Source organism: Pelmatolapia mariae, linkage group LG7 (genome assembly GCF_036321145.2).
Source record: "Pelmatolapia mariae isolate MD_Pm_ZW linkage group LG7, Pm_UMD_F_2, whole genome shotgun sequence".
Classification (NCBI taxonomy): Eukaryota; Metazoa; Chordata; class Actinopteri; order Cichliformes; family Cichlidae; genus Pelmatolapia; species Pelmatolapia mariae.
In genome coordinates this window covers 38,202,288-38,229,671 of record NC_086233.1, presented here as the reverse complement: position 1 = coordinate 38,229,671, position 27,384 = coordinate 38,202,288, and the positions used below count along the sequence as shown (strand labels likewise).

The 27,384-nt window shown below is 37.6% G+C and overlaps 1 protein-coding gene across 1 annotated transcript in view; it reads left to right on the top strand.

Moving 5' to 3' along the window:
• Positions 1 to 252: 252 nt before the first annotated feature.
• The window catches only part of zc3h18 (zinc finger CCCH-type containing 18), a 54,832-nt gene continuing 27,700 nt past the window's right edge, over positions 253 to 27,384 (top strand). Inside the window, exons 1-9 of the mRNA XM_063479015.1 lie at positions 253 to 696; positions 1,313 to 2,268; positions 6,339 to 6,423; positions 10,841 to 10,989; positions 11,190 to 11,285; positions 13,581 to 13,723; positions 14,983 to 15,012; positions 16,715 to 16,829; positions 17,446 to 17,717. Of these exons, the coding sequence (XP_063335085.1) occupies positions 1,354 to 2,268; positions 6,339 to 6,423; positions 10,841 to 10,989; positions 11,190 to 11,285; positions 13,581 to 13,723; positions 14,983 to 15,012; positions 16,715 to 16,829; positions 17,446 to 17,717 (1,805 nt within the window). The 5' untranslated portion in view covers positions 253 to 696; positions 1,313 to 1,353. The remainder of the gene's footprint in view (positions 697 to 1,312; positions 2,269 to 6,338; positions 6,424 to 10,840; positions 10,990 to 11,189; positions 11,286 to 13,580; positions 13,724 to 14,982; positions 15,013 to 16,714; positions 16,830 to 17,445; positions 17,718 to 27,384) is intronic.

Below are 27,384 nucleotides of genomic sequence, written 5' to 3'. Positions count from 1 at the left end.
AGAGGTCACCAAGTGAATAGAAGAGAAAACATTAATCAAAAATAATAGTTACATGGAACGACGTAACTGCTCCCCAAAAATGTCTTCCATGATTTCTAAGTAACTGGTTAAAAATCATGTATGTCTAACAACATTGTTAAAATATTACAGATATTCTCCTGTCAACGTTGGCCCATACTGATCTCAGATCTGCCCTGATTAGCTTTCAGCGCGGTTCCAACCACACGGTTGTCGTATTTTGATGACGTTGAGGTAATGGCCGCTCTCGCTGGGCCGTGCAGGGTGTTTTATTTTCATCGCTACAGCGGCTAAAAATAAAACCGTCTAATATTTATTGCAGACTGTAAAAAGTTATATCCGCGAGAGAGTGCAGCTGAAAAGGGAGAGGCGTGGTCTTTATAGAGCTTCGTGTCGGCAAGGTGATTAAAAATGTGTTGTTAGCTCCTAGCACAGTGTACTTGCTCTTTTAGCTTAGCTTCAGGGGAGGCTACATTGTTAACCGTAAGACGGCCAAGTGTACTGGTGCGAACGCTTCGTACTAAACCGGTAGTGTCCACTTATTTGTACGGTTAAGCCAAGCGTTTATAATCGCTGAAGAAAACTATCCATAGGTTGGGGACACTTTACCCGTTATTAGCTTTGTCTTCGCGCCGCCAAGTTATGGGCCTTGTTGCGAACTAGCGCGACCCAGCCATTGTAAGTGTTACCAGAGACATTATGATACAGGGAAACCTGTAGTCTTTATAAACTTGAGCATGTTATCTAATTATGTATACACATATAGTTGTACCATGGAGCAATATGGAGACTTATATACACCTAAAACTAAATGGTGGTTGTTAGTTAGCTTGTTATAGCTAACGTTTACTTTGCTGATGAATTAGCAGCGCCGGAAACTATAATTTCATAAAACATATACTGCTGTGACCAACATATAGCTACGTCTCAATCTCAGGAAAGGTGTTATCAAAGTTAATAGAAATTAGTTCTTTTCCGTTCTTTGTGTCAGCAATCACCAAATGAACTAAAACAAAAACAAGTATTTAACGTATGGTGTATGACAGTTATATGTTACTATATAAGTTAACTGTACCATCTTTCTTTCAGTGGGTAGCAGAATTAACATATTTTTGTGGTGCATCATTTTAAATTTAATTTGTGATTATAGACATTTTATTGGTTAATTGTGACTGTTTTTAACCGACTGTTTTTAAATCGATTAACAAAAGGCACGTAGCATTACATTAAACAGTAATTAATTGCTATCAGATTACTGGTGACATACAGTTGTCTTTTCTTTTTTTTTTGACAGATTGCTTTTTTTGTTTTTGTTTTGCACCAGAGTGGATTCACATGGATACTCCTGAAAGCCCTACCCAGTCCCCTCAGTCTCCTGAGGAGGAGGAGAAGGGTCTTTCTGACAGTGAGTTGCTGGAGTCTCCTAATGAAGAGGAGGACAGGGTCATTTCAGACAGCGAGATCCTTAATGAAGAAGGGGACATAGAAGTGATGGAAAGCCATGGAAAACATGTGGAATTAGAGGAAGAGGAGGATGAGGTGGTGCCTGACTTTGTGTCGGAGCCAGAGGATGAGGAACCTTTTGGAGAAATGGGAGAGTTGGGACAGGATGATGAGAGCATTGTGCTTATGGAGGGGAATGAAGACAGTCCTCAGGTGGCGGAGGAGAGGGAAAGAAAGGAGGATGAGGAGAGAGTTGTTGGCACTCCATTATCCCCAGACTCTGAGCCAGAACATGTCAAGAGCCTTAGTGCTGGAAAAGATGGAGAAGACTGGAAGGAAGGATATGATGACTACATAAAAGCTGCCTCTGCAGAATGTGAGGTAGCTGAAGTGGATGATCAAGAGGAGGATTACAAAAACAAAGATGAAGAGGATGGAAGAATAAGAGATGAAGAGACAAGGAGAGCTGCTGCGCTAAGGGAAGTGAAGGATGACTCTGTGTCAGTTTCCCGGGAACTGGACGAACATGAGCTTGATTATGATGAGGAGGTCCCAGAGGAGCCTGGCATCCCTACACACGAGGAGGAAGATGAGGAAGACACAAAAGTAGAGGGAGATGAAGATGAGGAGGAAAGCGAGGACAAAAGCAGTAAAAAGGAGAAAAAATCAATCCTTCCACCATCTCCTAAACACAGTGAATCCAGGAGGACAGATGGGTCGAAAGGGCCGGAGAGGATACGACAGGAATCCTTCAGAGACAAGAAAAAGGATGAGGATGATGGAGAAATTGATGAAGGAGAGATTGATGTAAGTTATTGTAGTTCTGTTGGTAGTAGTGCTGTCTGATTTGCTGAGTGTAGGTAAATCGTAAAAATCCCTTGTGTTTGAAAATAAGCCTTTAGTCAGGAAGCACTGCTACTGTGTTTTTGTTTTATTGATAAACCTTTAGAACAAATAGCCTTAAACATAAAGAGTGGTGTTAAATCTGAGAAAAAAAATCCAAGTGGACTGGACCTAATTTGGCTGGATGCTCTTTATGCTACTGCTGAGTGTGTTGAGTGTGTGTTACACTCTCATAATAGGGAAATAAGAATATGAAGCCTTGTAGGCTTAACATTTTCAGAACTCAAAGGTTTCTTCTTTCTTTTTGTGTTTAAAGTCCATAGTCTTCTCACGAGTCACGTTTTAGCATGCGAGTAAACAGTCTGTGTGAAGAGCAAAAGAGGGAAAACCAAAAAACGTCCAAATAGAGTTTGTATTTGATTAATAGTTGACTTATACATTCTTGCAAAACCTGAATAGAGCTGTGGATGAGAAAGCGCACAATACAAGTCCCTTTGCAATATAAAACATATACTGATATTCGGCCCACCACTGATACGTTAATGTAATTCTGTTTTGTTTTTTGTTTTGTTTTTTAAATCAAGTAGTTCTGGAAAGTTTTGCCACTGTACACTATCACAGTAGATTTTTAATCAGTCAAAATGTGGTTGAAGTACAGATTTTCAAATTTAATTCAAGGGGTTTAACACAAGTATTTCATTGGGATTGGGTGATATAGTCTCATAATTACATCACAATATTTCAAGAATGTTTGTGATAACAATATTTACGATGCTAAGCAGAAATAATATTGTCATTGATACAGTGTTTAAATTTAGTAGTGTTAGTATTTAGTAAGTATAAAATAACAGCTTAACAACTTAAGCTGTACAAAACAAAAGCATCTTGGCCCTGTAAAACCTCTGCACAGATACGGTCAAATAACTAAAACTAGAAATATGTTTTCAGTTTTGAATGTTTTATAGACTAGTGTGAAAAAGTATTTTGCCCCCTTTCTGACTTTCTTCCTGATTTCTATGTTTGTCACACTTAAATGTTTCCGATCATCAAACAAATGTAAATGTTACACACTGATAACACAAGTAAACACAAAATTACATTTCTAAATGAAGGTGTTTATGGGGGGGGGTTGGTTAATAAGTTTTGCCAGGAAATATCTCTATGATCCCCAAGGCTTTTGGGAAGATACTGCTAATTCTGCTCTTGGAGGACAGTGTTTGGCCATGTGTTTATGACCTCAAGATGAAGCACAATTGGCTTCTGCATCAATACAATGATCTAAAACACACTAGCAAGTTCATCTCTGAATGGCTTAAGGAAAGCAAAATGAAGACTATGGAGCGGCCTAATCAATGTCCTGATCTGAATCTTATTGAAATACTGTGGCATGACCTTTAAAAAGGTGGTTCCTGTTAAAAAATCCTCCAATTTGGCTGAATTACAACAATTCTGCAAAGATGAGTGGGTCAAAATTCCTCCACAGCCCTCCAAGATACTTATTACCAATTATTGCAATGGATTTAGCAGCAATCACTTTTTCACACAGGGCCATGTAGGTTTGGATTTTTTCCCCCTTAATAATAAAAACCTTCATGTAGAAACTGAATTTCATGTTTACTTTTGTTATCTTTATCTAATATTTACATTTTTTGATGATCTGAACAATTAAGTGTGACTGACATATACAACAATAGAAAATCAGCAAGTGGGCAAAAGACTTTTTCACACCACAGTATAGGCAGCCATAACAACTTCTGGACAACACATCTGCTCCACCATAGCCCTATGTGTATTGGTAGCCTGCTTCTGCCTTAAGTGGTGAAAAAGGTTTTGCTTTCAACTTTAGTGTTTTGGTTTAGTTCTTTTTTTTTTTGGTTTTGAGTTCTTGTTCTCTGACATGCCTAGGCATGTCTTGTTGTGCGCACTACAGAATGTAAACAGAAGGGTTTTAAGGGTGTGAATTCTTAATTCGGGCATATTAAAATTAGGTCATAGTAACTGGTACCAGGTACCTTTTTTTGGTATTTACTCAGCCGGGGTTCCAAGCGATCTGAGCAAGTACTAAAATGTGACGTTATTAGATTGCATGCCACCTATTGGTTGGTCAGTGGCATCACTCAATGAGTCATGAGAGCCTTTCATTCATGAAAGTCAAAACCACTATTTTTGAAACCCGGCAACAAGGGAAATGGCTACACAAAAACAACGTCATTTTCTTCGAGTCTGACAAAAAAAAAAACCACAGACCAAGCACCAAGTATACTGTTTTCTCAGCATCCACCTCGTGTCGCATGTTAATTACGTCACATGATGCTTGGCACCGTTGCTATGATGACGAGCATGCACATAAGATAGTACTGAAATGTAATGGAAAACCAGTCGAGTCGTCATGAGTTGATCTGAGTAGGTACTGATGGAAAATGGGCTTTGATGTTTCAAAAAAACCAAGTTCTAACATTGTTTGGAGTGAGCCCTAGTACCGTCTCCAAATTGAAGGCAGCGTTTCATATAACGGGGATTGTCAGACATGTTGCGCAATGAGCATATGAAGGACACATCATGAAGACATCAGGTGATTGCGCTCCTCGGTCTGTACACCTGACCTGACAAGAAAAAAAAAAAAAAATCAGTGTGTTGAAATGCAGCTTGTCAGTGTACCTGATTCATAACGTATTCTACAAACCCCAACGTTACAGCTAACAGGTGGATTTTCCTGTTTCAGTTTAGCTAGCCAACAGCGAGGAGGCACTTACTGCCTAAAAGACAGAGCGTAAAAGTGGACAGAATGTACTTGTGGGGTTTTTTTTAAACATAAAACTGATTGCTGCAGCCAAGAGAAGTGCAAAAGTGGCCACCATTAGACGGCTTTTTAGTCTTAGTGTCCTCTTTTTCCCCACTGAGTTATTGGTTCTGTCAACAGACTGGGCTAACAAGTCTGTTAGTACCAACCAGCCAAGTGATGTCATGTTCTGCCTCTAGTGGAGAGGCAAAATGGGCACTAAAGTCTTTATCTTATAACTGCCTGGATCACATGTCACACACTAGTGATTGTTAGGGCTGAGTATTTTCACTGATTTCTTTAACTGATTCAATTCTGATTCACAAGGCCCCGGTTCGATTCAATTCCGTTTTTGACTCAGTCAGAAATATTATAATTATGATAATTTATCTTGGATATGTACTTTTGAAAGAACCCTCTAAACCTTGTAAATAAAATATATTTATTTCCAAATTAGGAAAACGGATCCTAAAGCAGTTACAGTCTTGGACTTATTATTTAATCCGTAAAGCCCCAGGGGTTTTTCTGAGGTTCCTGCTGGAAAATGACATGCCCAAAGTGAATTGACTATTTCTCTGCAATTACAAACTTGGTGTAAACCATCTAGGTATAAAAACAATGCTGACACTTTTGAGACTTCATCAGAGGTGTAAGCATCACAGCAGATGCCTTTGTGTCAACGTAACTGAGGCTAAAACCCAGAAAAATATAAAGGAGTTTTTACTGCCCTGATCTTTTATAGCACATAACCCTCTTGAAAATATGCTGCAAAATTCAGAGTTCGCAGTGACGAAACCTGCATTTTTGGATTCTGGGATGAGATGTTGGCTTTCAGCACTCGTGCCATCGAGTGAACAAGCCGTGTGTTTACGTCTTTGTGTAGAATCTGTCTATATGCTCTTTAATTTTTTTCTATTTTAGCTCTTTGGTGGTTGTTGAAATAGTTTTGTGAGCTTTTAGCTGAGATTCTGATATTTCTGGCAAAATACATTAATTAAAAAAATTGATTGCAGGATTTGATCGATATCGGATTATTCAAATTAAAATTGATTTGAATTAGGAAATCTTTTTTTTTTTTCTTTTTCTAAACCCATCCCCAGTGATTGTTCCTCATTAGACATTTAAAATAATTTCTACTTTGCACTTGAAATACAAATAAGACACACTTCACAACAATAGTTCTGGCCAAGTTAATAGTCTGGATACAGTGATGTGTTGTGAAGTGTCATGACTTGGCTTGTGTATGTGTATGCAGGATGATGATCTGGAGGAGGGGGAGGTCAAAGATCCTTCAGACAGGAAGATCCGACCACGTCCCATCTGCAGGTTTTTCATTAAAGGTAGGTGGTGAACAGCAGATGAAGTGCCATAGTAAAGTATTTACCTTCATCCTTTTTACTTTTTCACATGGGGCATATTTGATATACAGTGGTCCCCCGCTATAACGCAGTTCACCTTTCGCTGTTTTGCGGATTTTTTTTGGGTGCAATTTTGCATGCTTTTTTACAGCACATTGTGTTCTCTGTCCTGATTGGCTGTAGACCATTGTCAATCAATCTTGTTTACATAAATCCTCGATCGCTAGCAGTGTGACTGTGAAGTGCTGTACTGTATGTTTGTAAGTTTTCTCCCCAACAAACACAACAATGTCGACGAAACATTTTGCATCGTCAAAGGCAACTGCGGGTGCCTTTGGTTTCATTCTATAACACTGGACTTATTTTTTTACGAAGGTTTGAACTTTGAGAGTGTTTAAATAAGAGAGAAAAGCGAGAAAATGTTCATGCCTGTCTGAGAAAAGTGTATAAAGTGTGTAGTGTGGGGTTTAATAGCCTTAAAACATCTATAATAATTGTAAAAAATAAAGTTGGCTACTTCACGGATTTCACCTATCACGGGTTATTTTTAGAATGTAAGTCCCACGATAAACGAGGGACCACTGTATTTGATAGCTTTTTTCCTCTAATAAATAATGTTTTAAAAATTACATTTTTGTATTTACTTGGATTGTATTTATTTGGAATCATTTTCTAATATCAAAATTTGTTTGATCGGAAACATTTCTGTGTGAAAAATATGCAAAGAAAAAAAAAAACTAAGACATTTCAAAGGGGCAAATAGTTTTTCAAGGCACTGTATATAGCCACTGTGACTCAAAGCACGTTGAGGCTAACGCTAGGCTAAATTGGCTTCTTTCAAAATGTTAGAGAGCCCACCCACCACTTTAATCAGACTCTATGACTGAGTACTTTGGTAACAGTGGAAAGGAAAAACTCTGTTTTAACAAGAAGAAACCACTGAAAAAATCAGGCTCAGGGAGGTGCAGCCATCTGCCGCGATAGGATGGGGGTGACGGGAGGAAGATGAGACAAAAGACATGCTGTGGAAAAAAGTGAAAATACAGAGTCTAAACACATGTTATGTGAAAAGGGGTGAGAAAAGGAGAAAAGCTCAATGCATCATGGGAAGCCCCCAGCAGTATTTTAATTAGAACCTAGCTTATCAGTGTGCTTTAATTGAACACAACTTAAATAATGTCTGATCAGTTTTCTTCATCCATGTAATGATCAGTTATATCAAATGACAAAGCATTTATCATTGGTTCAAATCCAGGCCTCAAAGGCCAGTGTCCTCCAGGTTTTAGACATCACCCTGGATCAACACACCTCACTCAAATGATTATTACCATTACAATGATTCAGTCATTACCAGGCCTATGGAGAACGTCAAGATATGTTGAGGAGGTAATTTAGTCATTTAAATCAGCTTTATTGGATCAAGGACACATCTAAAAGCTGCAGGACACCGGCCCTCGAGGCCTGGAGTTGGACACCCCTGGTATAGATTATTCACCATTTGTCCTGATTTTTGGTGTACCGTATTTTTCGGACCATATGTGCACTGGATTATATGGTGCACTGTCGATGAACGCGTCTGTTTTCATACATAAGGCGCACAGGATTATAAGGTGCATGAAGCGAAACAAAACAGTCAGATAATTCAAACTTTACTCAACTCATTCTTCTTGCTTCCTCCACTTCCGTACCATTCATTCATTAATGTTGAATTCTCTCGCAGCTGCTCTATTCTCATGTTGTTTCAGTATATTAATTACTAACTTCACATTGTGGATAGATTATTTCAGTTGTTCTCCTGACTGAAGTTTGGTACGTTTACAGCATCCTGCCATGCGATTGCATCCCTAACAAAAAGGAACCCGCATGTTAACTTTCATGGAGTGGAAAAAAGTTAGTCTATGTGTTTATGTTATGCTAACATAGATGTGTGGCTATCCATCACGTAGCAAATCATTATGTACTAGCTAGTCCATCTCCAGTAACCCTACAAACATCACTGCTGTTTAGTTTTCTGTCTTCGTTTATGTTGGAAGTGACAGCAGAGCTGTACGTTTTAATTTTTTCAGAAATCTCTCAGTCAGAACGTGGTATATCATGTTTAGGTGGAAACTAGCAAGCTAACTTCCTGCTAACTTCTAACTCCTTTAAATTTAATAAATTCTGTTTTCATGGATGCCTGGATGTTAAACTTAATTGTTACACATGGTAAAGCAGCAACCCGATCATTTTATTAAAGATGAAAGAATTTAGACAGTTTTTAAGTCTCAGTGATGCCGCAGTGTTCGTTTGACTTTGGGACCTGAAGCGGACGGAGTTTTGGACCCAGATTACTCCGCGAGACTCCTGACTGCAGTAGCCGTAATGCTCAGACAATCCATCAAGTGGTGCGGCTTCGTAGCTTACCAAAGTCGTAATAAAACATTTTCTTGACAGATTTTTGAGCGCCGTGTACCACATAAAATCTGTTTGAGGTCAGTAAGCACAACCAGAATTCATACATAAGGCGCACTGTCGATTTTTTAGAAATGGAGAAAGGATTTTAAGTGCGCCTTATAGTGCGGAAAATACGGTACTTGGATTCACTCAGTGACTGTTCCTATTTAATGACCTGTGAAAAACCTTCATATGTAGCTATGGTCAAGATGTACATTTTGTAATTTTTTCTCTGAGCAATGCCATATCCTATTTCTAAAAAAAAAAAATAGAATGTATATTTGGCACTACTATACTTTTTTTTTTTACTTAAGTAAAAGTGAAAAAGTTCAGTTAAATCTACTCAAAGTAAGAAAGTAAAATGTTTATTTGGAGGACATTTACACTAGCTATTTTTCTGCTAAGCTATCTCTACTTTGTGCTATATTGATGTAACAATGAAATAATATTAGCTTTTCAAAAACTGCTATTTGCTATTGCTGACATTGTAAAGGGTGACTCTGCCGCAACTTAAACAGAGCAATGAGTGGAGTCTGGAGTTAAAGTGTGATTCTGCCAATGTGGAAACCTTAAGATCAGCTTTAATGGCTTGGTGTGGGGGGAAAAGAATCACAACTCACCATAATTTCTTTTGTGAGTTGAAAGAAATTTTCTTAGTGCTTACTGCTGCTCTGATGTTCATTGTTCTTTGTGGATTTATACAACTGAATTCATCATGTGACAATATTTCATGAGCTGTCTTCATAAGAGCACGTGTTTTTCCAGCAGTAAACTGCAGAGAATTCAAAGTTTTTTTTGTTTTTCTTAAAAAAAAAAAATCTTTCTTTACCAGGTTGAGAAGTTATTTCACACACTTTTTCTCTCCATAAATACAGCAACTGTACCTTTTAGCTAGCAGACTCGCTGAAGCTGCGTGACCACAAATGCCATTGCAACCCACTTTGACCCCTGATTATAGCTCTATAAATTATGCATAAACTATATCTTTTTGAATCTTTCATGTCATTGTATGTGATATATCCTGGATTTATCAGAATTTTCTTTTAATGTTTTGCTCTTCCCTTCATTCAGACTCAGATTGGTTTGATTTTTGGACAATATGCATCAACACGATGATAATAGTAATTAAAACTTCAGGCAAAACAAGCTTGCTATGAAAATTTAAAAAGTAGAAAGTTACATATGTTTGTGTAAAACATAGGGAGTACATTTTCAGAAAAAATAAATACTTGAACTACACATACCAGAAAGTTCTAGTTAAGAACAGTAACAAAGTATTCCTACATCTGATCATAGTAAATCATTGTTTTAAACTTCAAGAAAACACCCTAAACTCTGTTTTTCCTCTGGCATAGTTTACACAGATGAGATTTTAAAGTGACATCTTTAGTGACAGTGACAGTCTCCAAAAGAATGATGGCTGTTGCCATGTGACAGTACCAGCTGTGAGAAATTGTCAACTCCCACAAACCTTTTAGCCTTTTTAATGTATTAAGAATATCTGTCTGATTATTTCAGTTTATCTACAGTAGAGGGAGCTATTGAACTTTAAACTTTATTCAGCTTTAAGTTTTCCCCTCTGCTTTTAGAGAGGCATGTACTTAATAAGAAACTTTGAAAACAAGAAACTTTTAAGTGAAACTGTTGATCCATTATATCTGTGACTGCAAAATTTTTGTCTCATTTTTAAAGTTTCACATAGATTGAGTATCACCTTAATTTGCTCCAAGATGATCATAAAGATTTGTAATTTATCTTTTGAACTGAACAGTAGCCCGTCCCACAACATACTTCCTAACATAAATAACAGAATACTAGTCAGATTAAGATTAAAGAATCTTTCTCTCATATTGGTGTCTGAATTCAAGAGTATCAATGTTGACATATAATACTTAAAAAAAAAATCTCTGTAAACCCCAAGCAAAGTTACAATAATAAATAATAAATAATGTTGTGCCTTCTTCAGGAAATTGTACCTGGGGAATGAATTGTCGCTTTATCCACCCTGGAGTCAATGACAAAGGAAACTATTCCCTCATCAGTAAGCCAGACCTCTTCTCACCTAATGGGGCACCTCCTGGAGGACCACACCCACTCATACCCAATAATCCTTGGGTATGTGTGCCTCTGTTACAGTGACTGTACATAGTACTGCTAAGACCCATCTATCATGCTTTTTTTGTATTTTTTTGTATTGTAGGACGTGAGTCAATGTTGTGAATTCTGTGCTAGCTTGAATTCTGCTGAGAATCTCATCAGGCTTCTTCTGTATCTCTCTGCAAGTAAGATAAATTAATGATTCTTCGCTGTTTCAGGCTGCTCCTGCTGTGGAGGAACTGCCTCCACCACCACCTCCAGTGGAACCTCCTGTGGAGAGTGCCTGGGAGAGAGGACTGCGCCATGCTAAAGAGGTAAACAGTTCCACTGCTTGTCACTGGAAACTAAATTGAGCTTCCGCCAAATGGAATGCCAATCACACTGCGGTGTGTGTGTTAACTACCTGCCACTATAGTCTGTTTAACGGCATTCCAAGCAAATGCTTGCAAATAGAATTTATTGTATTTTCCTGTAGGCAGCTTGGAAAGCCTTACCCTTTAGCCTGGTAAACATTTATAAAGCCTAATTTGTTAACCAAATGTGTTTTGATCTCTTGCATTTTGCCAACAAGGTGTTTGTTAAAAGTTGAAGCTTAAGCAAAAAAAAATAAATAAATAATCTGCTCAGATGCCAGTTTTGAGTTACAAGCGTGAAAGTGAAGACACTCACACTGAACTTAAATGTGTGAACAAAATTCTTGCATAGTGAGAGTCTTTACTGCTAATGATTTCGCATTTTCATGTAGAGTGAAATTAACAAGATGGGTGCAATCATATTAATAATTAATAATAATCAAGTTTATGACAATATTACTGTAAATGAAATGTAAGGTTTTTTACCACGTATTCCACTGAGCATGAGAGAGTGAAGTTAAAAGGGAAAATCACTTGCGGGGTCAAGTATTGGAAATTAGTTTGCATAGATGTTAACATCATTTTGGACAAAAATAGGTGCACTATATAAACAGTCCTGTTGAAACAAGCTCTTTTTGTTTCTGGTAGAGATGGCACGATACCACTTTTTTATGTCCGATACCGATATCATAAATTTGGATATCTGCCGATACCGATATTAATCCGATATAGTGTGTTTTTTAATCAATAAAACTGTTTTTTTTTAATATCTTGCTGCATTTTGTATAAGTTTATACTCAAGTTTAAATAAACAACAACACTAAAGCTATTCTGTTATACCTGTATGTAAAAAATACACTGCACCCAAAATATTTCATAGTTCAGCAATACTGATCAATCTAATAAACTTAAACCTACTCCATCCTTCCTATTCTGGTATTTTAAAGAGTACTTAGCAGAAATATTAAGCAACCTAACTAATAGGGTTGCTAACTCCCAGCAAAAAAAAAAAAAGGGAACCACCCCCACCCTCCACCTCATGATGCTTAATCGACGTAATCAACTTTAATTTGATGCAGTGTGAAAAAAATGCACAGAAATAAATTATTTTTCAAGAATAATTAAATATATTCAACATCTTTCTTCTACAGAATTGCAGACTGCACAGATGGTACTTTCCCAAAGGAAAAAGTACTATAGCTTACTAGGGTATATTAGACTTAACAGTTACTATATACAGTAATGGACTTCTATACATTTTACATCAGATTAAAACTTTGGGTGTAAGATTCAGATAATTATTTATTAAAAGCTAGACACTTTAAATGAGAATAAGAAAGATAAGTATGACTTTGTGCCCCCTTTTCCCTGTTCATGCCCTATCGGCCCCCCTGGCTAAACTTTGCTAGATCCGCCCCTGCACAGTTACCAGCCGTCAGCTACTTAGAAAAGGATCCTGGTCTAGAAAGTAATATTAAATAAATTCTAACAACAGCTTATCAAGCTTAAACGTGCTGCTGTTGTTCAGCCGCTGGTTTCCTCTTTCTGGTGCAAAGTGGGCCAAAAACAAAGAAGAGAGACGGACTCGCGACAGAAAAGCCGATCAGCTGATCATTAAGCAGTTTCACGATTGAAGTAGCAGCAAGAGAGGGAGAGAGAAGAGGCTCCATATATCGGTTGTTAAGCTTAACGTAGGTACGCTTTACAAACATTCAGAGATGAACTTACACACTTGCTTTACTTCTCTCTGGGAGAACTTCCTCGGAGATGAAATGCTGGATTGCTAGCGAGGCTACAAATAAACACAGCCGCTCTATCACGTGAGCACACTGCTTCGAAGTGCTACGGTTACAAGCCGAGTTACGTCGTGTCGCAAGTTTTGTGAGGTGCTTTTTTGATATTTAATGGATCGGATTACATTTTTTAATTTCTCGCCGATATCCGATCCAGTAATTTAGGTCAGTATCGAACCGATACCGATACTTAATATCGGATCGGTCCATCTCTAGTTTCTGGAGAGAAAAGAACATCAACAGACTTTTGACAGTAATTATTTTACTTACAAGGGGGTACCTAACTTCTGAACTGACCAGTTTCAGCGAGCCATTCATAGTATTAGACATACTGAACTTGGAACATAGTCTCACCGATATTCCTGATATGATAAAACTTTGTGTGTTAATGTGTGCTAATTGATGACATCAATCGCAGATTGTCAGTATTTCAGATTGTTCTGTATTTGTTTGGATCTCACAGGTGCTGAAGAAGGCCACCATTCGTAAGGAGCAGGAGCCTGACTTTGAGGAGAAACGGTTTAATGTGACGATTGGAGAGGATGAGAGAGAGTTTGACAAAGAAAATGATTTCTTCAGAGAACGCAGCTACCGTGTTATCAGAGAGTATGACTTGCTCACTTCATGTAGTTTCTTTCAACACCTAAAAGTAGCCCACATGTCAGTAACATTCACACAAAGCATAAGTCTCAAATAGAAACCCCCTGAAGTTTAGCTGGAATGTTAGACTTGTTGATGTCGATAGAAAAACAGGTGATAAACAAAGTCAAGTGTTGCTCTGATTACACCTGAGCCCACCTCCATAGGCCACAAGTCCCATCCCAACAGGGATTTTAGATATTGGTGTATTTGATTATCCCTTTATTGACCGGCCCTTCAAATTTACCTGTAAAATGGGCCCGCCGGTGGGCCCATGGTCAATAAAGGGTTAAACTCATTTTTTTCAGAAAGTTCCTAAAGTTATCCTGAAACCCTGACTACTGGCTGTTTTTTTTCTTATCTTGTGCTCATAATATACTCTATATTGCCAAAGGTATTTATTCAACCATCCAAATTGTTGAATTCAGGTGTTCCAATCAATTTCATGGCCAGAGGTGTCTAAAAACAAGCACCTAGTCATGCAGGCTGCTTCTACAAACATTTGTGAAACAATGGTTCATCTTAACTCAGTGAATTCACACGTGGTACTGTAATAGGATGCTACTTGTGCAACAAGTCCAGTTGTGAAATTTCATTGCTACTGAATATTCCACAGTGAACTATAAGTGGTATGATAACAAAGTGGAAGTGATTGGAAACAAAAGCAAGTCAGCCACGAAGTGGTAGTCAATTTGATATATTCATGCTCCCAAAGGGAAGGTCCCTTCCTGTTCCAACATGACTGCACACTAGTGCACAAAGCAAGGTCCATAAAGACCTAGATAGGTGAGTTTGGCATAGAAGAAATTGACTGTCCTGCACAGAGTCCTGACTTGAACCTATCTGCTCTAATTCAACCTATTGGAATGAATTAGAGCAGATACTGTGAGCCAGACCTTCTCATCCACCATCAGTCTCTGACCTCACAAATTCACTTCTGGAAGAATAAACACACTCCTAAACCTCGTGAAAGCCTTCCCAGAAGACCTGAAGCTGTTATAGATGCAAAGGGAGGGGCTACATGATATTAAACCCTGTGAATTAAGAATGGGATGCTGCTCAAGTTCATATGTCTGAAGACAGACGAGGGAACACTTTTGGCAATATAGTGTAGCTGTCAAGACAGCAAAACTCGTACCAGTTTACCGTTAACTATAAACACCATTATTTCCTAGTACACACATTATACTATTTTCTGTTGATGCTGATCTGCTTCTCCTTTTTAGTGAAATGGACTTCAGAGATCCCATATATGGGTAAGTGTAATAAAACTCATAACACAGAGCTTTCAAACCAGTTTCAGTTTGAATATGTTTCGAAATCTATATTTTCACTAGTCAACTGAGCAGATTTGTAATGGTTTTCATGAATTTGTCACAGTAGGTCATGCCTTCTTTGAATACTTGTGTAGAAACAGTATTCACGTCAATACCGTCAAATCACAACAACAGTCACCTTAGTGCGCTTTATTTTGCAATGTAAAGGCCCCACAATAGTAGAGAAAACCACAACAATCAAACAAAATCCTTTTGGGCAAGCCTTTGGTGACAGTGAGAAGGAAAAACTCACTTTTAGCAGGAAGAAAGTTCCAGCAGAACCAGGGCTGTTGATCAAATGCAGGGTTGTGTATAAAAAGTCCAGTTTTTATCATTTAAGGCGACTGGCAAGAGTGAAATCTTTTCTTTCTAGCCAGCACCTTGAAACAGTGATCTATGCTTTTATTTCTTCCCGTCTGGACTACTGTAACTCACTTTATGTGGGGATCGATCAGTCGTTGCTCCCACGTCTGCAGCTGGTTCAAAATGCTGCTGCATGACTCCTAACAGGAACTCGTAAAAGAGAGCATATAACCCTTCTCTGCACTGGCTGCCTGTGTCTTTTAGAGTTCATTTTAAAATTCTCATGTTTGTTTTTAAATGCTTTCACAATCTTGCCCCACCTAACCTCTCTGAGCTTTTTCATCCCCACACACCCTGTCGGTCTCTCAGGTCAGCTGACCAGCTCAAGCTCAGAGGGGACAGAGCCTTTCCTATCATGGGTCCTAAATCATGGAATAGTTTCCCCTTGCACGTTAGAGAGGGCCCTTCACTGTCCGCTTTTAAATCATGTCTTAAAACCCACTTTAACCTCAGTGAGACTTAGTTTCTCTTGTAATTAAATTAGTTATTAAATTAATTATTTTACTTTTTCCTTTATTTGGCTTTAATTTATATCTTATGTAATTGTATTATATAGTTCCAATGTACAGCACTTTGTATTAGCTGTGGTTGTTTTAAAGTGCTTTATAAATAAAGGTGATGATGATGAAATATAATGTGAGTAAAAGGGTGAATGAAGGAGGAATACTTAGTGTATCATGGGAATCCCCCAGCAGCCTAAGACTATTGCAGCATAACTAAAAGAGGATTCAGGGTCACCTGATTCAGCCCCAACTATAAGCTTTATACATAAGGAAGTTCTTGACAGTAGGCAGGGTGTCTTTAACCCAAATGGGACCTAGTTTCACAGAACAGGGGCCCTGAAAGCTGAAGGCTCTGCCTCCCATTCCAGTTTAAAAAAACCCCTAGGAACTACAAGTCATCAGTCTGAGAGTACACTATCGGTCAAAAGTTTTAGGACACCCCAATTTTTTCCAGTGTGTTTTTTATTGAAAATTATGCAGTTTGATGTTTGATTTCAGTCTGAAATGAAAGCATAGTACAAATAAGCAAATGGAGTTAAAAAAGAAATGGAATCAATTTATAGACCAAAATGTATAGCATCCTCCTGGTGCTATGTAATTAAAATTGAATTGAATTAGGATAGGGTGAGATCGAGGTAGCTGATCTGCTACCCCAAAAGGGACCAGTGGAAAGAAGTAGTAGCAGATGAAATTATTGCTCATGGAAGCAAAATCATTCATAAAAGTTTGGCATATTCAATTCTGTAGTTTTTTAACTTTCTTTCTTCCTCCTGCAGAGATCCATATGCTGACCCATACTATGACTATGAAATGGAAGCGCTGTGGCGAGGTGGTCAATATGAAAATTTTAGAGTGCAGTACACTGAAGCTCCTCTTCCTTATCACTACAGTGTGAGTATCCACCCCACGATACAAGCAGAGCCAGACACTTGCAGTTTGGTCTTCTGGATTGCACTGTAACATAACAGTTTACCTCAGGTGTGGCTGCTGTGCCATTGGTGGTCCTTTCTAGTTTGTTATGTGGCCTATGAGGCCAGCTAAGAGTGTGTCAAAGTATATCTCTTTCATAGCCCCTTTTGTTTTTTGCTGCCTTATTAGACATTTCTTTCCATGGAGGGCTGCGCAAAATGTTACCATTGGCAATGGCCTGAATTTTGTATCTGATCATGCAAACGTCTCTTTGGTCACAGCTTCGCTTCGACTAAAGTAATCTCAAACTTTTTTTGTTTGAAGGGCCACAGTGAGGTCAGTGGCCTCCCTATAGTAAAAAGGAATCATTCAAACTGTCAAGTGTGATCTGTTATCATACTGTTACTTTACACAATAATTTGAAATGGTATGCAATTACTGTAAAACATTAATTGTATATTCTTCAGAGACAAGATAAGAAAGATGAAGTACAACAAAAATAATGTAGAATAATTATATTTGAATGTATGTGTGTTCTATCAGAACATACGCATTGTTAAGGACCACTTTTCGTTTTTTAAAACTCCCATCTCAGCAGGAGCGTGAACGCGATCGCGACCCTCGGGAGCGGCACCGTGATCGAGAGAGGGAGCGAGACCATCGCGAGAGGGAGAGGCGCCAGCGAGAAAGGGAACGGGAGAGAGAAAGGGAGCGCGAGAAAGAGAGGATGCGGCGGAAAGAAGAATGGGAACGGGATCGGATGAAGCGAGATGAGAAGGAAAGGCCAAGGATGCGTCCTCCTCGAGACACCAGGGAGAAGAAAGATGAGGACAAACTGAAACCACGCTCTCCAATCAGCCTTCCTCCAAAGTGAGTAACATTTTTCAGGCAAACTGGTTAAAGTGTATGTATTTTATTGTTTTCTGACATGGATGTTGCAAAATGGCTCTATGGCGCCACCTATGAAAGTATTGCCAGCACATAGATTGAGCTACATGATTGAAATTTGGTACACAAATGTAACATCCCAAGATGCACAAAAAAGCCCATGGGACCTGTGACCCAAACCCAACAGGAAGTGGGCCATTTTAATTTTACTGTGCCATTTTGGCAATTTCGTTACACCTTTGTGAACTTTTCTTAGGGATTTTATTTCATCAACTTCACATTTGGTCAGTCTAAAGTAAAGACCTAGGCCATATTAAATTGCAGAGCTTTTGAGTGCATGTAACGCCATGGTGAACTTCGATTATTCACCATGAAATTTTATATTGCTCTTATTCACATGTACATTGTCCAACTTGGACCAAACTTCTCACATGTGACAAGGCTCTGTCCCCCACATTTAAACTGGAGTGTTTGGTCATGGTCACAGCGAAACCTTATATTTATTCTCTTGTTTAGCAATGTGAAAATGATTATGGACCAACATAGTTACACAGAGGTGGGAGTAGAGTGAGTGTGTCAGTGTGTGTGTGCGCGTAATTTGCAATCTTAATCAAAATGCAATAATTTCATTATTACAGCATTACATTACAATGTGCTTGACTATTTTGTTTATTTATATATTTTTAAATTGTTAAATGGTTCAATTAAAATTTACTTTGTTTTAGCATTAAAATAAAACTTTTGATTAAAGGGCTTGCACATACTGGTGAATTGACCATTACATAAACATAAAAAATTATTTTGGTAATTGTTAATACTGTTAATTTAGTGCAGCTGTGCCATAAACCTTGTATTGGATGATAGTTATACTAATATATTTAGTAAGCATTGTGTTAGTGATTACTATGACCATTAAGTTCCCCAGAAAACCATCTGTCAGTCAAACCCTGTGCTGCACATTGTAATTGAAATGTATATTAATACAAAAAATAATGTTCCATAGAAAGTTTATTTTAATAATTCATATATTTCAACTGCAACTTGATCCTTTTTCTACATCTCTTTAATACCCCAATATTATTATTATTAGTAGTAGTAGTAGTAATTTATGTTGTCTTTTTTTTCTATTCTGCTCCTCATTTGGGGCACTTTTAATGAGTACATTATTTCATAGCACTGTTGGTGTCTCCCTGGAAAGATTGTCTAAAAGTATACAATGTTGTGCGTTGTTAAAGTAAACATGACAACGTAATAATATCAACAATGTGCACACAGGACATTAAAACATCCAAAACATTTAGTAAGGTGACTCCTCACAATGATCATCATAATGACTCATTAAAGAATGATTGGTAGGATTATTTTTATTTGTAAGTCACAATGGAGAGATGTTACCAATGGAAAATTTGAAATTATTGTATCGATATTTTTACTACCAACTCCCATTTCATCTTGGGTTTTTTTGTTTTGTTTTGTTTTTGTTTTATTTGTTTGTTTTTGTTACATCAGCTAAGGCAGAGGTGACAGAAGGAAGAAAAGTTACAAAGACTACTTTATTATTATGAAATTACTATTTAGTTTTAATATTTAAGGTTTTTTAGTTTTAAATTTTAATGTAAATAAATATATATATTGTGTGTGTGTGTGTGTGAGAGAGAGAGAGAGACATGGATTATTTTCAAAAAGAATACGTACGTGTGTGTGTGTGTGTGTGTGTGTGTGTGTGTGTGTGTGTGTGTGTGTGTATTGTTTTTCTCCACTCATAGTCTCTAGTTTTGAAATTATGGAAGTCTCCTCATCAAGCTCAAAACCAATAATGATGACCTTTCTATGTCCTGGAATCTCAACAAATGGGAGCCAACACCCATTTATGGCTATTGTATTTAATAATGAGTGATTTAAAGTATGAATGCATTATTGTGTCCTGGCTACAGTGGAATTAGTCTTTTCTAAACATGTTTAAAGAGCTGCTTTCACTTTATCATGGTTGAGAAAATGAGTAAATCATGGGACTTTTATTTCCTTCTTTCTTTTTCTTGTATCTCCTTCACTAATTCAACTTAGGGTTGCCAGACCATAGATTTAACGCAAAAATAGCCCTCGCATATAAAGACAGATAATAAGTTAACAGACAGACCATACCATAAATAAAGCCACAGAACTAACCCTTTAGCTCTTTTGCCAAGGATATTTGTACTATCTATTCTGTAACAACAACTGTTTTAATATACAGGCAATGTCTAGTTGTCTTCTCTTTTTGTTAACCATCTTAATTCTTAAGTCTGAGGTTACTCATCTGGATAAACCAGATAAAGGCAAACCATTCTCGTAAAAACAATTGACACAAACGTGTTCTACAACCCCTATTCTTAATACCATGACTTTCAGTGAGATTATTGCCTTCTGCCTTTTTAACATGCAAACATGAAAATTACAAAAGAGTAGTACAAATTACAAGTACAAATTTAAAGAAATCACAGATGTACAAGTAATAAGAATAGAATAATCCTTTAATTGTCCCACGAGGGGAAATTTGGGAGTAGTAATAAGCAATAAGTAGTGTGTAAGTAATTAGACGTAGAACCAAATTTATTAATAAATGTGGAAATCTAATCTGGCTTGTGCTTTCCAGAATACTTTTTAGATCTGATTAATTACACCTATAAAGTTCTGGAAATATCCCATAACCTTTGGTGTACACCATGGGCTTCCTGGCTTTAATTGCCCAACTTCCTTTTTTCTATCCTTTCTCAGGGGAAACATTAAGTCAATAAGAATTTTGAGATAAAAATAACTTGTGTTTTGTTGTAGTTCTATTTTTAGATTTGTGAGTTGTAATCTCGTAACATGACTTCATTGCTCTTGCATCACATCACAGTGGAATTTCTCGTTCCCCAGGTGATGTGTACCTTTTATTTACTTGCAAGTGCAAAGAACCTGCAGTCATTATTTTTTATTTTTATCCAATGTAATTTTAGGTAACTGCTTCAAACTGTTTGCAGGGTACACATATAGTATAATAATAAATCACAAAAGGCTTCCTGTGAGCATTTTTAAGGAGTTCTATATACCACCATACTGTTTCCCCTTTAGTGGGAATATCCACTAGTATTCATTTCCTCCAACAAATATTTACATGATACACACTTGAAGAAGATCACTGGAACCTTCGCAGTGTTTAACCAAAACTAAACTAACATAGGGAAAATCCCTTATGTATTTAAATATTGTAGCTGTCTTGTTCTAGTCAACCTTTCAGGGATGCATCATGGAAGATCTTATTTATCGACGCATGAAAACTGATATGAGTAAATATAAATATATTAGAGGTGTTTAACTCTATTTAAGAGACACACAATATAAAACAAAATTAAATGACATATTTTGACAGTTGATACTTGACTTATTTACTTATGGATTGATATTAATTTTTTAGAGTAAAGATTTTCATTTTAAAGAAAGTTTGGTTTATCGGTGAATATTTTTCTGATTCTGATATAAAAGTAAAATGGGCTACACAAACGATAACAGTTAGTCATTTTACCTTTTTAATACCTTTGTCCAAAACAATCTGGGAAATAGGGAGATGTAAGCTAGGGAATAATAAATCCTAATATCATACATCAATATTGTTGTGTGAAAACACTGGGTTCCTCTGTGTTTTGTTTGGTGGAAAAATGATAATCTTTATGTCATAATGGAGAAATTTTTGAGCTGCATCGAGTGATGATTGAAGTGTTGTTTGCATCATACCCGTTTTAACCTAAAGAAGGGAAAAAATTCCCAGGTCTGTATTGGGAAATGATTTTGAGTTGTGCTCTTTGCTCTTAACCCTCTGGGGTCGACAGACACACCGGCGCGTCAAAATTACATGACCAATATAAAGCGACACAGCTACAAGATGCAGTGACTCTGAGTCTCCATTTCAACTTGGGTCGAAAGTACAGACTTCAAACTATATACCAGTTTTTGAATTGTGTCGATGGGCCACATAAAACCAGAGTTATGATAAAAAAATACACGCGATGTTTTTTTCTGAACAAAACAGTGGTGTTTACAGCGGGAAGAACGGGAAGAACGGTAAAAACGGCGTTTTCTGCGGACAGCGCTAGCAAACACTCTCCACTTGCGAGTGAAAAAAGAAACAGAAAAACACCCCTTCCCTATTGGTGTTAAAGTTTACCATGTAAGCCAATCAAAAAAAATGATATGGCAACATGTGGCACTTGGTTGTTTAGGGAGAAGGGGCAGTTTTAGTAGTGACACCCGCGACGGAAAGCAGGCGAGCGAAAGAAAGAGAGAGAGAGCGAGTGTTCATATGTGAAACATTAGTGACGTTTAGCGTGTTTGGAGGCTAGAATTAGTGTGTTGTGTAGTTATTGTTTTGTATTGTGTGTCAGTTATACTGCTGAATGTCACATTTGCTCCAAAAAAGCCATCAAAGGCAGATTCCAGTGTAAACGCTGTTCCCACATGGAAAACTGGACTGATACACCTCCTGCTGTCAGACCTGCAGAGTTTAGGCCTGTGGTGTTCTCCTCTGTTTTATACTGGACACAAACTATTTTTTTTGGACTGGCACAAATAATTTGTGTGCTTTCTTATTTGATGCAGCACACCTGATTGTTCTGTAAATAGATTTAAATGGTTATATAAAAAACGCCTGAGGCCTTGGCTGCATTTTTAGGTAAATAGTACCAGATAACCTTGTTGTTTGCAATACTTGTGCATAATTTTTAGAAATGTACAATTTCTATTTGCATTTCAAGTTATGAAAATGATTCGTTAAACATGTTTGTGGGTTTTACAGTAAAAAATATAACTTTTTTCTACTCAGATTTTGAATTTGTTTGTCTGAATTTAGATCATTTGTGCTAATATAGTATGCCAAAATGAAAAACTAACTCAAATTTCAGATATTTGAGGTTGTGCTGAAAATAATGATACCAAACAAGGCAAGATAAACAGTTTTTAAAGGTGAAATATAGAGGTAAAATCAAAAGTAGTCAAAGACGGCCAATGATACCCTGGATCCCAGAGGGTTAATGAGCCGATTTTGATTTTTAGTTCTGCTCTTTCAACTTAATCAATCAGCTTTGACAATGTTCTTAGGTATTAAGTACTAGTTCTAAAAATACAAGGACAAAATTGTTATTCTGGGACATTGTTCATCCTTCATTCGTCAAACGTGACCTTTTGTACATTTTTAAAAATACTTTATGATGTACCGTTGACATTTTTCCACTTTCTTTTGGTCATTTATGAGAAAGAAGTTAGCTCATTGCACCTGAATGTCTGAACGCATTTAGCAGCTTTTTATCTCACTCTAGCAGAGCTTGTTTTGTGACCTCAGTGACCAATGTAGGAAAGCATGCTCATATCCTAACTGTTGCTTTATCACAGTATTCAAATTACAGTAGTAAAACTGAAGAGAAGAAAAAAATTAGTTAATAAATTTAAGTTGCAGTAAGTCTAAGTGTACCAGTCATCATTCCCACTGCTTAGTCAACAAATCAATTAATAAATCTGGTAATAATAAATATTTCAAAGTCAGAGTAAAACAATTTAAAATGATAATTAAAAAGTGAATGTGAAACAGATAACTCTCTGCTAAACTAGGGCCGTGAAAAACTAAATTCTCAGACACTAATTGATATTAAAAATTAACTTGACTAGATACTGATACTGTTGCAAATAAGTATCATCTGTGGTGTCTTTGTGCTTCCACTGAAATAACTTCACATGTCAGTATTGAACAGTTATCAGAAATGTTAAACTGCCACGAACATTTTAATGTTAGCTGTATTAACTGCTTTAATGAACATTTTGTTTCTTCAGGGTATCTATTTGAATTTTTCTTTTAGATATATAACAGCTTAATGAACAGCATGCTCTCTCTGCAGCCATTTAAACTGAATCTGCGGTTTAACCCTTCAGCTTTTCTTCTCTGGATGACATGGAGGTCCAAACGGCCTTGAAGGTGTTGGATCAAAATTTTTCTTTTTCATCATTATCGTGGAGAATGTGGTTGTTTTTTGTAGCCATTTCCCTTGTTGCAAGGTTTCAAAAAGGGCAGTTTTGATTTTCAGGACTGTCATGAAAATTTCTTGGCTCTCGTGACTCAACAAGTGAAGCCACAGACCAGCCAATTGGCGGTATGCAGTCTGACGATGTCAAATTTTAGTACCTGCCAGGGTTGCTTGGAACCCTGGCAGGGTGAAAACCGAAAAGGGGCTTATGGGAAGCATGTATAATGTAAATAGAATTGTTCCTAGCACAGAACCCTGTGGAACTCAATAATTAACCTTAGTTTGTGAAGAGGACTCTCCATTTACATGAACAAATTGGAGTCTATTAGATAGATATGATACAAACCACAGCATTGCAGTACCTGTAATACCTTCAGCATCCTCGAATTGCTGTAATAAAATGTCATCATCAACAGAAAGCCACCCGTTTTGGCACCTTGGCTCGTGGAATTAGGCAGAGGATCAATAGGGGGTCCAGGACACTCTCAATAGGGCTTAAAAATCTGGGACTCTCCACCAGTTGCTCTTAGAACTGAAGAAGCTTCTTGGATGAGAGGTGAGGCGTCTTCAAGAAACTTAAAGAAGTCCAGACGCTTTTTCTTTCCAAGCTTGTTAGACTTTAACTGATGTAGTTACTCAGCCATTCAATATCAATTTTGGTGTCTGATTCAAATTACCGGGTGTCATTATTGTCAACGTGAATTATAATTTTACGGATTTTACATTTGCCCCTTAGCCAGCCGTTTTCAATTTCCCTCAGTTAGACACATGAAGAGGTTGGTGGTGTACTGGAGGCTTCTGTTTAGGACGGTACTTCTTCCCTACCGTCACCTAGCTCTCCAGTTTTTCTGGCTGCTCAGGATATTTGGCACACTGCGCAGGAAGGACAGGTGAAGAGGCCATGCTGCTTGCGAGTTGGCTACAAGCTAAGCTAGTGAATCTTGAAAAAGACAGTGAAAGAATACTGTCAATATAATTAGCGTGTAAATCCATAGAGTGTGCTTTAGATAAAACACATGAAGGTTACACTATAAAATAAGATGTTATGTATACACTTTTTAACTAAATTGCGTACACATTAATGACTTGTCAAAACAGTAACAGGGTATATTTTATGCTTTATTCAGTCATTATTACATGTCTGACGCACAACAGGTTAGCAGATAAGAACCAAAAAAAGGATTTGTTTAGTCTGGCTTTTATGAATGATTTCTCTCAAAAAATAAAAATAAAGTAGATAGAAAGAAACAGCAACCAATGTTTATTGTCTTCCAGGAACCAGAGCAGGCAACATTGACAGCTTACTAAGGATAAGAATGGGCTTTAAAAGCTTTCCACATAATACTGGCTGTGGTTTCAGATTTATTTCTTTCTTTCTATGCACTTTTCTACAAATTCACCAAAAATTAGATCCGTTAACAAAAATGTTTGCAGTCTCCATCTCACTGAACTTGCATAGAGACTGCAAGCATGATCACTAATCACAATACTACATCTAATATAGAAGCATTTTTTGACTTGGGATTGTAACTCTGTGGATATTTAAAAAAAAATAGCGCATGAATGGCACTTTCTTTCTTTCTTTTTGCATGTTTTGTCAGTCTGGGTGGATCTGTCCATTACTGGGTAAAGTTAAAGTCCCTTCCTATATTTGCATAATTATGATTAAGGAACTGACCTCACAGCCCATTGTTCCTTCAGTGGGCTGGTTTCAGTCATTATGCAAATGTACTGTTTATAAGATTGGGGAAACCTGCAGTCAGCTGAGACTGAAGAAGTCACTTGGATGAGTGACGAAACGTTTCTCCCACAAAACGCTACGTCCAGATGAACAGAATCAACTTTTGGAGATTATCCTGGTGTGTTTTGGATTGTGCACAAAAAACCCCCGAAAAAAACAAACAAAAAACACAAATTTACACATACATTATACATTCAAGCACTCGCACACACCGAACACAGAACTTGTTTTGAACACTGGCATTTCCCTTTGTGGGATGCCTAGCTGCTGTATCTTTTTGAGATACTGTGTCCTTATACAGAGAGATTGACAGTTTGTAAGGGTTGTTTTTAAAAATGTAGACCATGGTTTCCAGAGCTTCTCTATTAAGCTGTTGTCTTGGTCACGTGACCCCCTGAATGCCTTCATGCATATATTACTCCCATGCTCAACTATAGAGATTGACAGACCACGTGACTTTCGCGCATTGCATGCCGGAAACCCGTGGCAAAACAATCAAAGTACCGCATCAAATGCAAGCATTTGCAGCACCACAAAACGTTCATTCGCCGGTTTCAATACCTTCTTGCTTTTTCTTTGCCCCCCAAAAAAGGAATGTACAAAACGAAGGAGAACAATGCCGGACTGTACAAAGACACACTCGACGAAAAGGCAAAGAAAAGGTACGAGGAAAAAAATCAAAGGAGTGAAAGGGTCAGACCCTTAGGAGCACACAGAGTGGACAAAAGACGTTAGCGTGCTGCCCAACTTTCACCACGCTCAGATTTATAATTATACGGTTCTTGGAGTGAGTGCATACACTCATGAAGTTTTTAGTAACTTCAGGTCACTGCAACAAGCCCAGGTACAGTTTACCGACGGATGGGTACAGGACCTTGAAATGCACCGTGTAGAACACAAGACCATCGTACGTATCGTAAGTTTACCAGTCTCACAAATCGTCTTCATAAATACACATTCGTTAACCGTTTATTAATATAACCTTTGAGCTCAACGGTAATTAATTAGTGGTGGAAATAATTTCTGGTACGCATTACAGAAATGTAGCAGTGACAATAATATTGTATGTTGTAATCGTACTGGGCAATTAGTGATACAAAAAACTGTTTTATCCTGTGAATAAAAGTATACGTTTTTGTCAATGTACCGTGGTAATAACAGAAGCGAAACGCAATATTCTGTCAGTACAATTCACTATTTATGCACAATAAACAAAGGAGCATAGCGCGACAATTTCTGTTCAGCGCCAGACTTGCTTGTAACCTATATCACCAATTATGTTATGAAAAATGACGTATTAACTACTACAAAACACTTACCTTTGTGGAAATGCTTGGAGCAGACTAACATGTGAGCTGGAGTGTTCTGGGACATTATATTTGGTCTTTGAATGGCTGTAATCCAGGCCATCGGTCGGCTCTTTTTTACTTCGGAAACATGGCTTGAACAATTTCTCTTCAACGACGTAATCCGATAACAACCGATCTCTTTACCCGTCGGCTTCCCGTGGCTGTCATGCGACCGGCTATTGCAGTTAATAATACAACAGCTTCTTGCCATTTTTTGTTTCTTTTTATCGCTGTGTAACTGATTTCAATTGAAAGCCTGCTTGCGCTAGTACTTCTTGCCACGGATACCCACAATCCTTTGCGGTTTTACCCCTCAATGACGTCACATTTTCAATCTCTATTGTAATTCATTAAAATTCAGCTCTTTGAAAGCCTTCAGTTGATCCAAAATGCTGCAGGGACTAGAAAGAGAGATCCTATTTCTCGCATACTCGCTTCTATTCATTGGCTCTCTGTTAATTCCAGAATCTTTTTTAAAAATTCTTCTCCTCACATACAAGGTTTTGAATAATCAGGCCCCATCGTATCTT